This window comes from Oryzias latipes, chromosome 20 (assembly GCF_002234675.1).
Source record: "Oryzias latipes chromosome 20, ASM223467v1".
Taxonomy (NCBI): Eukaryota; Metazoa; Chordata; class Actinopteri; order Beloniformes; family Adrianichthyidae; genus Oryzias; species Oryzias latipes.
This window is the reverse complement of record NC_019878.2, coordinates 8,861,407-8,875,669: the sequence shown is the minus strand read 5'-3', so window position 1 is coordinate 8,875,669 and position 14,263 is coordinate 8,861,407. Positions and strand designations below refer to the sequence as shown.

Below are 14,263 nucleotides of genomic sequence, written 5' to 3'. Positions count from 1 at the left end.
TTTTGATAACAGAATTGAATTAATTAGACTCTTCTTTTGTGGGTAAGTTTTGATCCTTAAATAGTCTGCAAATGATAGTGGGCTTTTTTGAATTCCTGTTCTAAATCACATTTCATTCACTTCATGTAGTTTCAATTTTATATATATGAAAAAAATTTCAAATAATTTCTCAGATTAATTAGAAATTTTATAATTTATTATTGTATCTGTTTTAAATTATTCTCAGTTTAGTTCCCATCAGCGTGTAAAAGCAAGAAGTTTGAGACATTTGTGAGGTGCTGTCGACCATTTAAACCAAAGAAGATACTCTGACATTACAGTGACATAAGTTTTAACTACTTTCATGGGATTTTAAGTAATCTCAGTTCACATCAAGGTTATAATAGTTTCTGATTTTTTATTAGTTTTAGTTTTTATTTCGTTTTGAATTTTTGTTTTTAAATTTATTTAGTTTTAATTAGTTTTTAGAGGCAGCTTTACTAGTTTTTATTAGTTTTTATTTTTTGAAATTGCTTCGTTTTAGTTTAATTTTTATTAGTTTTAGTGTTAGTTTTAGTTTTTTCATTTTTTTTTTGTAAATTAGGATATTTGTCAGGTGCATGATTCAAAATCACCAGAATAAGTATTGTATGATAAAAAATCAATCAAAGATACATTTTGAAACACTTATTATTCAGAGGACACGAGTACAACCATCCTTAAATTAAAATACAACAGCCGATAACAGCATTACGTTATCTGCTCTTGCTTCTTTTTCGGGGGAGGGCGGGCGAGAGGCTAGCTTGTAGGTAGTGTTGATTTGCGTTTTTGTGTGCGCTTTTTAAATGTACTTTTCGTAGGGTTTTTTCCCTTTGAGGAGCGTTCCACAAATTTTGTCTCCTGCTTCGACTACAAGGCACTTACTTTAGTTTTCTACGCTGTTATATTCAAAAAAGTCCCAAATAGGACTCTCCCGCTTTCTCCCAACTTTTAATGCAGCCATCACGCTCATGTAAATGTCTATGACCACGCTGGCCGGCAGTGTCGGACAGACATCATGTGACGTCACAGACAACGTGATGCCGTAGGGGTCAAATACACAGTAAAACTAGCAGCGTGAAGTAAAAAGATTTTATTTCAATCCAAAAGACTTATGTATTAACAAAGACGAAAACGAAGTATTTTTGGGGGTTAATATTATTTAGTTTCAGTTCGTTTTATACACACAACAAACAGTTTTAGTTAGTTTTCGTTTTTTTTAAAACTCTCGTTTTTATTTTTATTTCAGTTAACGAAAATGTTTTTTCAGTTCTAGTTTTAGTTTTTTCGTTAGTTTTCGTTAACTATAATAACCTTGGTTCACATGTATCTCAATTTTGTCTGATTATTTTTTGCTTGAATTGTTTTAAGTTTTATAGTTTTTCTCTTTTTTATTGTATCCATTTACTTCTACCTGGGCTGCTTGGTGGCGCAATGGTTAGCACTCTCACCTTACAGCAAGAAGACCCTGGTTTGAATCCCAGATGGGACCTTTCTGTGTGGAGTTTGCATGTTCTCCCTGTGCATGTGGGTATTTTCTCCAGGCACTCTGGTGTCCTCCCACAATCCAAAAACATGCTTCATAGGTAGATTGGTGACTCTAAAGTGGTCTGGGACAGGCTGGCAACCTGTTCAGGATGTACCTTGCCTTCACCCAACAGTAGCCAGGATAGGCGGATAGGGGATAGGGCATAGCAGGTTAAGAAAATGGACCGATGGAGGATTTCTACCTTATTTATACATAATTGTTTTTTTTGGGTGCTAGTTTTGCCAAATATGAAAGGAAAAATGGAAAAAAAAAGGCAGCTAGCTGTTGTTACACAATTTTCCATATCTGACAAATTCTTCCCTTTTGGTGTTTTCTGCAATCAAACACACTCAAGAGAAGATTTCAATCTGAGATACAAACACCTACTTTACATAAAACTTTTCTTCCTTCTTGGCACTTTCTCAGGTTTTACTTGAGCAGGTAACCTTTTCTTGGCTTTTACATCAGATTGTCAGTGCCTTTTGTGCTCTTTGTCCCATGTGCATACATGAGGCTGAGCTTGGAACAATGAGTGGGCTTTCTCTCCTCTCATTCTCAGAGCTGGTTGAATTCAGCTCTTCCTGCTCTGAGTCTTTGCTACAAGGCCTGTCAAACAGCCTGACAAACTCATTCCTGGCTGGCGGCACTTACTCCTGTCTGATGAAAACGTTTCACTGCTGTCTTTTGCTTTTTGCCTTTGCCTAAGGTTTTTTAGAACACCTCCCTGAACGGGGGATTATTGTTTCAAATTTTGAAAAGTGCGTATAAACACACTAAAAAGGCTTCCACTTGGTTTCAAAAGTAATCCTTCCAGCTGGTTAGTTTCCCTTGTCATTGTAGCTGACTGTTGGACACTGTCAATTTATCGCAGTTTGAGGTCCAAAAAAGGGGGAAAAAGCTACTTGCAACATTTCTTTTAGCCCCAATTATTCATTTTTAAGTAAAAAGCTGAGCTCTTATTGCTCTACTGCTATGTTGATTCTTAAAGGCATATTTAGCTCATGGTGTCCACACTGGACTGTCGCAACCCCACATTCACAAGAGGCTTTGTGTGAAATGTCAAAGCCACTCACTTGTTCTTAGCTCTATTCTGATATATGAAAGACTTGGTGGCGTATAATTTAATTTGGTTACAATCCACAACTATTAAATTCTCCATGATCAATTTTCAAAGGATTCCATGTTTTGAAAAGGACATCATCCATACGTCAAACCCGAGTCCCTGATTCGTCAGATCGACATGGTATAACGCTCAATGGCCATGGGTTTTGTATCAGGGTGGCCGAGGATCCTTCAACAGTTTTACAAGGTCTTAAATCTAATAGAACTAAAATAAGGCTGTTTAAAGCCTTACATTTTATTAAATTCTAGTAAATGGGTCCTCATTTTTTTTTTTATCTTGACTTCCTGTTTTTTTTTATTGTGACTCTGTCACTAAAAAAAGTCTTAAATTAAATCTTTAGTTGTTCTTAAAAAATGTATTTAAAAAGTCTTAAAAGTTCTTAAATTAAACTTATTTTAACATGTGGACAACATGTGTATTTGAGGCCCAAAAACAGTCGTACAATCTGTTTTGTATGTGTTTACATTGACTTTTCACTAAACGTGGTCACTTGAACAGGGCTGTCAGACATTGTTGAAATAAATGCTTTGCCAGATCAGAATACAAAGTGGTGCCTAAACATTGGAGTTTTTTTCGGTCAACATGTAAAAACTAATTTCTCCCATTTTTCTCCCCTCATCCACTTCATACGGCAGCCTGAGGGGAAACGCTGGGTCACTTCTTTATAAGATCCACTGCATTCTGTTGTAGAAGCAGAGGTGTTGAAATGCAGGGCGATTAAATGGATTCCAGCAGTCTGAATTGACTACGGTTCCAGTCGCAGACAAAGCCCGGTTGACAGGTTGTACCGACAGGTGTACAGCAATTCTGAAACCAAAGGGGGGGGGGAAATGGAAGAATGGAAGAAAAGAGGGCAGACAGGAAGGCCATGTGGAGAATAGGGGCTCAGTCAGACGGCAATGAAAAGAACCTCCACCTGAATGCACCACTGCATCCCAATAATTCCTCAGGCTACAAAAACCAGACAACCCCCCGCCCCTTGCATCGTCTTTGACTTAATCCTTGTGTTTTAGTCTTGATTCAAGCAGCTGTGAGGACCACTCGCCCCCGACTACACATGGATGATTGTATTTAAAGAGGATACGGGCGTCTGGGGTTCATTTCTATCACTTTGGGATGTACATGTGGCTACTCAGGGCATTGCTTTTTCTGCTCTCAGCTGCACCCTTTAGAGGTCGCCACAGTAAATCATGTGGCTCCATGTAACCCAGTTCTCTGCATCTTCCTCTTCTCTCATATCATCCGTCTTTATGCCATTTTTCACTTACATCCATAAATGTCCTCATTGGTTTTCCTCCAGCTCTCTTGCTTGGCAGCTGTAACCATATGGACAGTACAAGTCCCACATCCAATTGCTAAATTATGAGCTGCTCTAAAGCTTTCAGGAGCAAATGTGTGCATGCAAAGGTCATCAAAAGGGTAAAACTCATTGAAAACAACCTTTCCTCCATAACCTTTTGTTACGCATCTTTGTGCTATGATATTTTACCATTAACCCTTTAATTATTGAGCTTTTGCTCCAGTAACTCTTCAACCATTGATACAATTAATGCAACTCTCTTTTCTCCACGTCAGAATCAGCTGAACCCCAGTGATTGCATAAATAGTCAAATATTTACAGTTTCAGGCATTGTCTGTCATGACCACATGTTAAAGGGTAAAGATATGTTTTGTGTCAGAGCAGAAACCCACACCTTAAGTATTTGAGCCATAACCCGAGCCACTTTTGAAACTATTAGTTCAGGAACTGCACTAAACACTTGTTTCCACTGAGTGGTACGGCCCGGTACGGTCCTGTTGAGTTTAGAATGGTCCAAGCAATTCAGGTCAGCATTTCCACTCAAAGGTAGACAATTACGTCAAAGTTGTTTGAGAGACGAGGAAGAGGAATTTAGCTGCTTCTTTTGCGCTTTCTTTTGTCGCCATGAACTTCAACCAATCAACGGGTTCCAGAAGAAGCTCCGCCCTAACTGGTCTGTACCATTTTACCATTTCCTACAACCAACAGGGGCCCAAAAATGGTACAGTTCAGTCCGGCTTAACGGGTCCATTTTACTATGGAAATGCTCAAAACCCCGTACCGTACCACTCAGTGGAAACGAGGCTTAGAAGTGTCATAAAATTAGACATGGACCAAAAATTCATATTATTTTGTGTGACTTCTGTAAGTAGTTTGGGTTGGGTTTTCGGTCGGTTTTTGGCCATCCATGGGTTTTGGGTGTAACTCTCCAGAGTACTAGAAGTTTCAACATCCAAGTACCAAAAACCTGAAAGAAATACATGAATTAGTACCAACATTCAGTTGGAATTGTCATGAAATAGTAAGTCGCAAATGTCACATGGACCCTTAAAGAGAAAGACCTTTTATTTAACCCTTGTGCTATCCTAGGCACTTTAACATTAGGAGTTGGGTCATCTAGACCCACTAGACAGTGCGCTGAACCTTTTTTCTTCAATGATTTGTGATCTTCACTGGTGTCCATGGATTACATGAAATCTTTCCACCTTTATCCACCTTTGTCTTGGTAGGGAGAACACGTCAATGTGAGGGGAGGGGGGTCATAGGATAGCACAAGGGTTATGCAATATTCAAACACACGACAAAAGCATTCCTACAATTTATGTATTTCAGTGGTCTTATGGTAGAGTGTCCACCCTGAGAATGGAAGGTCATGAGCTCAAATCCAAAGTCAAGTCCTACCAATGACTCTATTGTTGGGACCCAATGCCTCCCTGTTTGGCGTTCAGTATTAAAAATTGGATTGGAAAACCGAATCACCAAATGGTTCCAGAGTGCAGCTATGTCTGCAGCTCACCACTCCCCCAGTGGATAGAACAAATGCAGAGAACACATTTTAGCTAATGGGACGTTAACTTTTTCTAGTTTGTGTCTGTTAATAATGTCTGTTAATAACATTTCTTACATTATTCACTTTTTTAGACTTTCAGACACTAAAATGTTTGAGACACATGGGAGTTAAGAACATTTTTAGAGAATTACTCACGTACAAATATTTTTGCAAATGTTAAATATTTCCGTGGCATGTTGGTGAGGTGCTGAACGTTTTTTAAGAAAACAGAAAAATATAGCTATAATATTGAGACATTTAAGCATCATCCTTTGAGTTTTTACAGCCCTTTGTAGAATTCTAAAAGGAATTGAAAGCAGAGTATTCAAACCGGACATTTATTTTAAGTACATTTCCTAAATTTTCATGTCTTACAGTCACATTAGGAGGAACCAACAGTGTTTGACTTGGATATTAGCATTTAGGAATTCCAAATTGCTATAGATCCATCTATCTATGTTCAGCTCTTAGACACATTTTCTCTATTAGCATAGACAAGTACCATAATTATATTCAAATATTAATGTATCCCTTTATTATATATCTGTGGAATTTAAATCTTAGTACACGGTGTACATGCTGGGCTTGTTCTTTTGGATGAGGCAGTCCAATCCGACCATCAGGACTAATCGTTTTTGAAAAAACTAGTATTTTTTATAGAATCTGCTCCTCACAAGAAAATCCTGTCATTTTCACACAAAGGACCCATTCATTGCATTGGGAAGGAGGGTCAGGACCCTATTACATGAAGCTTTCTTCCAAAGACTTGATTTCTGAAGCAAAAGTCCCAAGTGTTGAGTCTAAATTGCCTCAAAAATGACTAGTGCTCATCATGACATCATTACCCAATGAAGATGGTCATTCTTAGCTTAGAAATCCAAACTATTATACCGCCCTACTCACTTCACTCAAGCTCTGGTCAACTTGTGTACAACCTGCTTTCCATTTTCATATTTGTAACCTTTCTTCTTTTAGATTATTTGGGCTTTTTTGTATTTTTACTCTTACATGCCACAGTGGGCTTCATCATTAGGCAAACTTTCTTGTCAAGAAGACTGTTTCTTGACACTCCACACAAATTTGTGCAGTTTTATGCCCTTTGCTGTCTTCTATCACCACTAACAGTGATATAAAAGTTAGAAATCTCAAATCTTGTTGTCAAAATATTCATAAAATGAAATGTAATGAAAAAATGAAATCTAATTTTGTCTTTCTTCAACAGGAGGAAGAAGACACAGCCTTAACACGTGATGGAACGCAAGAGTTCATGACCTTCGAGATCCCCCTAAATGACTCGGGCTCAGCAGGTTTGGGGGTCAGCGTCAAGGGCAACCGCTCAAAGGACACTCAGGCTGATCTGGGTATCTTTGTCAAGTCCATTATGAATGGAGGAGCTGCTAGTAAGGCAAGTAACAACTTTTTGTCTTTGTTTTCTCCCTTTTAACCAGAATGGAACTTTCCAGTGGTACTAATATTTTTTATTTTTTGGACTATAACAATAAAGTTATTAACAAGTCGAATTGTGTCCTTTAGAATGTCTTTATGGACATCCAAAGTACATTTAAACCATTAATTAAGGCAGTTTCTACTTACTTTTCACCACTTATGCAGGACGGGCGCCTGCACGTCAATGACCAACTCATTGCAGTCAACGGGGAATCGTTGCTTGATATGACCAACCAGGAAGCTATGGAAGCCCTGCGCAAATCCATGTCCGTGGAAGGCAACAAGCGTGGCATGATTCAGCTCATTGTGGCCCGGAGGACGGCCAGAGACATTGAGGTACCCAACAGTTACTGAGAAGTTGAACCATTGAAAGAAACCCAACACCAACAGGAGATCTAATTTTAGGATCTCGTTTGGAAATCCTTTAATTTATGGTGTTGTAGCGGCTATCTTTCTTCACATGAAAACTTTATTTCTAAGCCCTTAAATGTTTTACAGACTGGTGTCCTTTATCTGTTTTAAGCACTGATTTAAGGGATAAAAAAAACGAATCGCCCTTATCAACGTTTCAGTCTTCAAAGAGCATAACTTCCTGTTTGAGATGAGTAATAACATTTCCCTGTTGCTCCCTTCAGCCAATGTCGGACCTTAATCTGAAATATCATCAGTCATATCATGTCATGATTGACACCCACCGCAAAATACCACTGCGAGATAAACGGATAAAAGTGGTCTGGCTTTGTTTCTAACGCTACGACATGTATGGTGTTTTTCATGAAAAAAAACTAAAATAAGGAGCGTCTTCCCGTGCCCACACAGGTTCACTCAGCCTGAAGCCAAAGGTTGGAGATCAGATTTGATTAATGTTGCTGTGGCTCTAATTGGATGCTGTATCCTGTGGCGACATGTCACTTTGGAGCGCGACACTGAACTCCTTCCTGAGCAGCGTAGTCCTCTGGAGCATTGTCTTCCCCCTTTCACCACACTTCCACCACCTCTTCTATTTCTCTAATTTCCTCCGTTTTTCCTCAAGCCTGCGATGCTGACTGATTGGAATTGGTTGAAAATGGGTCAGCGTTCTGACAGAGAACTGCAACTATATTTTTGAACAGCTCTGCTTGATCCGCTGTTTTCTTTTCCCTTCTCCTGGCTTCTCCTTTCTCTGTCTCCTTCCTCCCACCTCCAGACTAAGAGGGAGGACACTTGTCCCTCCCGGGAATGCTCCGCTCAAAGCTTCAGTGAGTTCTATCACTTGAGTCCAGTCAGTCTCCTGTCGACTTTAATCTCTCACCAGCAGGCAGACAGGTAGACAAACCGACACTGAGCAGACTGTTAGACTTGCATCAATAAAAAAAAATAACACATTACATTTCATAGAAATCATTCTGCCTGGGAGAAATGAAGGAAATTCTGCTATGACAGGTGCAAACAGCGTTTTTTTATTTCAATAGTAGCTGCAGTAAAACAGCGGCGTAGAAAAAAAAGACGTCCAATGATGCATTTTAGATTCAATCCATCAAAGTCACATTTTAGGCCATCGTGGAGCTTACAAATACCGAAACATCTCAAGATCTCTTAAAAAAAAAACCACACATTTTTAAAATTACAATGAACCATTTCTTTTTCTTTCATGTTTTTTATTTTCTGCATCCCCACTCCCCCATCTCTTCCCTTTGCTGTACTGGTCAGACAAATATGTGGCGGGCCAGTTTGCCACTGTCACCCCGCGGGATGGTAAAGAGCACTGGGAGCCACCAGTGAAATGAATCAGATCCATCACTGTCTTCAGGGGAAAGGAGCCGAGAAGCAGAGCCCGTAATGCACCAGAGACGGGAGGATGGGGGAGGGGGGTTCCATATGTGCAGCGTGTCCAGGCCACCTCACTCCATGAAAACTGCACGGGTTTTGCCGAGGCCTTCGGGCTAGAGCTAGACTTTTTTGGGCAGAGCGCTGTAATGATTCTGGGGAGGTAAAATCCGGTTGGTTAAGTGGAAGTTGAGGCAGAAAAGAACCACTTTACATATGATTACAGACACGGACATGTGAATTTCTCCGTTAGTGGAGCTCATTGTGAGTCGAGACTTTGTGACAATCCTGAACAGACTGGTTTCTAGCATCTGCACACTCAGAAACATTGCTTTAGTTTGCCCTTACTGAGCTTCTCTTAAAATGTTATGCCTATGTATGATAAACAGAAGAAAAAATCACATAGTAAAATGATTAAAATCTAACAGAAACAGTTTCTTTGGTAGGATTTTGGTAAGGATTTTGTTCATTATGTGTGTTTGTAAGATTTATTTGACACCAAGACAGAGAAAAAACATTTAGAAGGAGATGATGCAACTTTCAGTGCCATTGTAGATGGACAAGGTTGAAGAATAATGCTTTATTTACAGGAACAAAGACAGTTTGTGGTGTAAAAATATGGGGTGTTTAAAAATAGCAGAGATGCAGGTCCTGCACAAGCCCAGCTGTACATACAGCATTTTGCCCTATTCATTTAAATGGCTTAACCCTTAAATAGTACAGTAAATAGTAAATAGTAGGGGGGTAACGATGAATTTTAACAACGAATCGATTCATATCATAATTTATGGTTGACGATGCGATTCATAGTCAATATTGGTTCATTTTAAACGATCCAATTCACTGACCTGAAATGGATTCAGAACGTAGCGATGCATGAACGCGAATTTTGAACACAGACACCAGAAACGTACATACGGAAGCGGTCGGGGGTTGACCTTTTTTAGGGTTGCTGGAGGAGTGTCATAGACTGGAGCGGCTACATATCAGGTCTGTTGGCAAGGTTCAGGAGGTTGAAAAACATTGAAAAATCATTATGCTGTACCTGCGGCTCACTTTTTGTCCCCATGTTAAGTGTTTGCAATGACCTGTCACTTTCAGCATGTCTTTAGACAAAATTGCACATGGACATCGGCTCACCGAATGTTAAAATTTCTTCCACTTTCATAAAGATTTGGCTATTTTTGCCTGTAGACATCTACCAATAAAGGCAGTTGTGACTAATACATAAGACATTGCAATCTGTCAGTTCAGATGAATTCCAGTGATCTCTGGTATGTCAGCTTTTCCATATTTGATTCCTTTTTGTGAGATTTAACAAATTCCTTTTAGGTGATTTGCTTTCAGTCTTTGACCTGCTGGGCCTCATTGTGGGCTTCAGTTCATTGTCTTTCTCTCAGGTCACACCCCTTATCTGCTTCTTACTATATTTTTTCCTCAGTTATCTGTTCTCATTAGGTCTTCGCCATCGATCTTGGCCGCTGTCCTGCCTGTTTTGTTGGGATAACACTTGAATAAACAGCAGATAAAAGTCTTCTGCCTATTTAGCCCGTATAGCGCGGGACATTCTGGTCCAATCAGCTTAATTTCATCAGAGCATTTCTAGATTTATCATAATGTATACTCTCTATTGTCTTGCAGCCTTGATATGTTAAGTGTTAAAGGCTGCTAGTTACTACTTACTACCTTAACCAGGGGTTTATTACAAAATTTCACTAATTGATTTTTGTCTAAGATTGCAATGTTGTAACGGTTTAGCAAAGTTGCTAGATCCACATCAGTCTGAAAGGAACAGATTCATCTATTTAAATGGTGACATTTTTTCTCTTAATTAAAACATTCTCAAGAAGAAGTGTTGAGCACAGAATTCAGAAAAGCAGAAATATTCAGAACAAACCTCCTGATTCTCCCTTCTTTTCTGCAGAGTTCCCGTTTAAAAACTGCTGTTCTGCACCAGACAGTCCCACTACATGACTGATAACAGCCAATTGGCTTAAAGCATTTTAATTACTTTTGTTTCTGGAATTGCTCTTTTTTTGAGTTGTATTAATATACTGTAACATGTGTTTAAGGAACTTAATTTAAGAATAGTCTTTTCACTTCCATTATTTATTTGATTCAAACTCTCCCCCCACATTTTATTCAGAGTAGAGATGTTAACAAAATTGGAAAGTTGAGTATTGGTGCACCTAGGCACTCCATCCATCCATCCATCCATCCATCCATCCATCCATCCATCCATCCATCCAACCATCCACTGAAGTCTATTGGGCAAAGGTGGGGTACACTCTGACCAGTTTGTCAGTCAGTAGCAGGGTCAACCTGGCTACTGTTTCAATTGTATTTAAAGGAGTCATTAATGTTGATCTAGGATTTGTTTTCTTTTGGTGAGCTACAGCTCTCTAATGAATTGTTTCCTTGACATAAGACATATTTGCTACATAAGACATGTTTGTCTTGTCGTGCCCTACACATTGGCCACACCCCCTTCTATGACCATATCAGAAGTCATGATCACAGGAGCATAAAACATTGGAAAAATGCTTTTTTGATCAACTGTAACAGCAAATGCACTTTTTATTTTCTTTGTTAATATCATGGTTGGAATATTGTGCTTCTGCAGAGCATGCATGCAGAAAATGGACAAAGCCATTAAAAAGGCAGCTTTAAGACTGATATATCAAGAAGAACAGTAAAATAATAAAGTATCTGATTCCTGGCTTTTTCTCGAAAGCGCCGCATTAGCATAAGGACTCTGCCACAGACTTAACTCGTTGAGGAGGAGTAGACCTAAGAGCTTTTTCTGTATGTGAGAGCACTCTCCTTGGCATGCCAAATGCTCTGTTTGCAATCCATTCCAACAGTATTGCTGCAAGTCACTAAGAGAGGCTTTATGCAAAGAGACAGGAGGGAAGGAAGTGGCCGGCCCTAACAAAAGACACTCACTCGCCTGAGAGAAGGGCTGATCGATCCAGCTTTGAGAGAACTATCAATCAGCGTCCAGGTCCAGTATTTTATGGTTTTATTAGTATTGAGCTAGAAAAGACCTTACAGCATCAACAGAGGCTAATCTAGATAGCATGTGGAGATGACCCCCAACCCCCTAATATGGACTGATTGAAAGTCATTTAGGTTATGATATGTATATTATTTGTAAACTGTATGCAACAAAAGAGTTAGAATCCAGCACTGCACCCTGGGAAAAGTAGTTCCAATCGACTTACTAAGTAAACAGCAGAAAGTAGATCTAAGAGCAGCAGAAATGCAATTCCAGTGCTGCTGGGCCTCATTCCCAGCTGACTCTCTAAGGACTAACTCATTTAGGAGCAGCAGGGGAAACTCAATAGCACCAATTGAGAGAATAATATATTAAATGTGGTGGTTGAGTGGGCTGCTTGAGCCAAATGTAGGACTGCGGAGGTGAAGTGTTTGCTCCAGGGTTTGAAAACTCGTGCGCTGTAAAACAACATACACAGGCACAAACACATCATTTCTAAGATACTGTGTACACTCCATGCTTACGTTGAATAAGAAATGTTTATTGTCCTTGGACCTGTCCAGTTGAAAAGAGTTTCTAAACAAGCCATCTAAATAATAGATGCTTAAGGGGCTTTATGGAGGAGTATTTGATGGTAATCACCAGATGCATTTTTTCTGTTGCATAATAGAGAAAAAAAAAAATTTTTTTTTTACTATTTGAAAAAGAAAGTTGAAAGAAAGTGAGTTTTTTGTAGAAAGTTAAAAACTTTGAATTTTCTGTTTCAGTAAAGTTTATAGTCTAGAGATTTTAAATAAACCAAGCTTCCAGTTTTGAGCCAAACTGGCTTATTGGTCCAAATATCAAAAGATTTCTCAAAGTACTAGCTGACTTTCTTTCAACTACATGTTTGGTTGACTGGGGATTCCAAACGGTTTGGTCTACTGCTACGTTCAAAATCAACGCAATCCGCGCGGCGAATTCACACCTTCAACCTCGTTTTGGAAGTGAATTTGCTGTTCGACCCTTGTCCAAATATGTGTTCATAAACTAAATGCTATTGTCACATGTGGGAAGAGCTATTGTCCAAAGTTTTTAGCCCCATTCAGGGCTCCAGACTAACTTTTTTGACTAGGAGCACAGTGGCCCCCAACTGAAAATTTTAGGAGCACAACCAGAAAATTTAGGGGCGCATACCGTAAATCAACATGCTAACCAAATCTACAAATTTCCACTGTATTACGAATAACTACTTTAATAATAGATGCAGAAATTACAATGTGCTGCTTTAAGTGTCACATTTTATTCTGCCCTTTTGAAGACGCAACAACAAGGTGAACTGACATCACCATCACTGTCATGACAGTACAAATAGAAAACAAAATACCATAAATTTAGAATAAAAAAAAGTTTTTAGTAACAAAGTGATTACCGCAGTAACCTTTCGGTCATTTCACAGTTTCAAACAATACTTAAATGTATGTAAACATTAGGGGATGGAAATTCATGTTGGCGACACCAAATAAGTGCAACCAAGATGCACAATAAGCGTATTTGAGATCACCCAGATGGACATAACGCTGCACAGATCACCTGGTGTGAGACGTATATTTTTGTTTTTGCTCTAACATCACCTGTCAATCAAAACAAAAATATCACGAGAAAGGGGCGGAAGCAAGACCCCAACCTGAGCGAACGCAGCTGGAAATGTAGTACTGAACTGACTGAAAGCTGCCCTACAGACTACAAAACAATGCATTATGGGACATGTGTCCTTATGGGTTTTTTGTAGTTCACTGATCAATTAAAATAATTTAATACCAACTGATTATTAAAAGGCTACATCCATTACAAAACATTAAAATAATTATAAAAGATGCAATATCACAGGTCATACGTAGGGGGAGAGGCATATTAAAACTAAATTGAATGTTAAGGACAACTCCAACTCGCTGTTCTCCTTCAGTCTCGCTGCAGCTTCGCCTTCATTCAGTCAGTCTGGAGCCCTGCCATTGCCACATGAAAGCACATGAAAACACATCTCCATGTCTGGGTTCATGAGGTCATTCTCCCCGTATGGAGAGGTTCACCATCTACTACTGCATGACGGCTGTTTTCAGCAGTACTCTTTTTGTGACCCAGTTTGACAACTTGCTGTCCCACATTAGTCAAAAGAGGGAAACCATATAAATACAAATAATTAGATGATCTTTTTATTATTGTAAGAAAATATCTTAAAGTTCAGGAGATTGACCTCCTTGTTGGCTTTCCACCCACTGATTGCATTATCATTACGTCAAGCACCAAGGCTCAGTTCATGATTGGTTGATGCGATGCACATTCTTCGCCAAGGTTGTGATTTTTTAACTTTAAAGTGTGACGAATACTTTGCCGCATTGCTTTGTCGCACAATCCGAAACGCTCGTGTTGCACGACACTCAAATTGTGCTCCAGGACCTCACTTAGCAGGACTTTCCAGTGACACTTTCTCTTTGATATCCCCTTGAAAGCCAAAG

The 14,263-nt window shown here is 39.2% G+C and overlaps 1 protein-coding gene across 2 annotated transcripts in view; it reads left to right on the top strand.

The window, feature by feature from the left end:
- LOC101161760 (partitioning defective 3 homolog) overlaps positions 1-14,263 on the top strand; it is a 409,623-nt gene that overhangs the window by 195,331 nt on the left and 200,029 nt on the right. For both annotated transcript variants that reach the window (XM_023950354.1, XM_023950353.1), the window contains 2 exons: positions 6,741-6,923; positions 7,130-7,300. In XM_023950354.1, the coding sequence (XP_023806122.1) occupies positions 6,741-6,923; positions 7,130-7,300 (354 nt within the window). The remainder of the gene's footprint in view (positions 1-6,740; positions 6,924-7,129; positions 7,301-14,263) is intronic.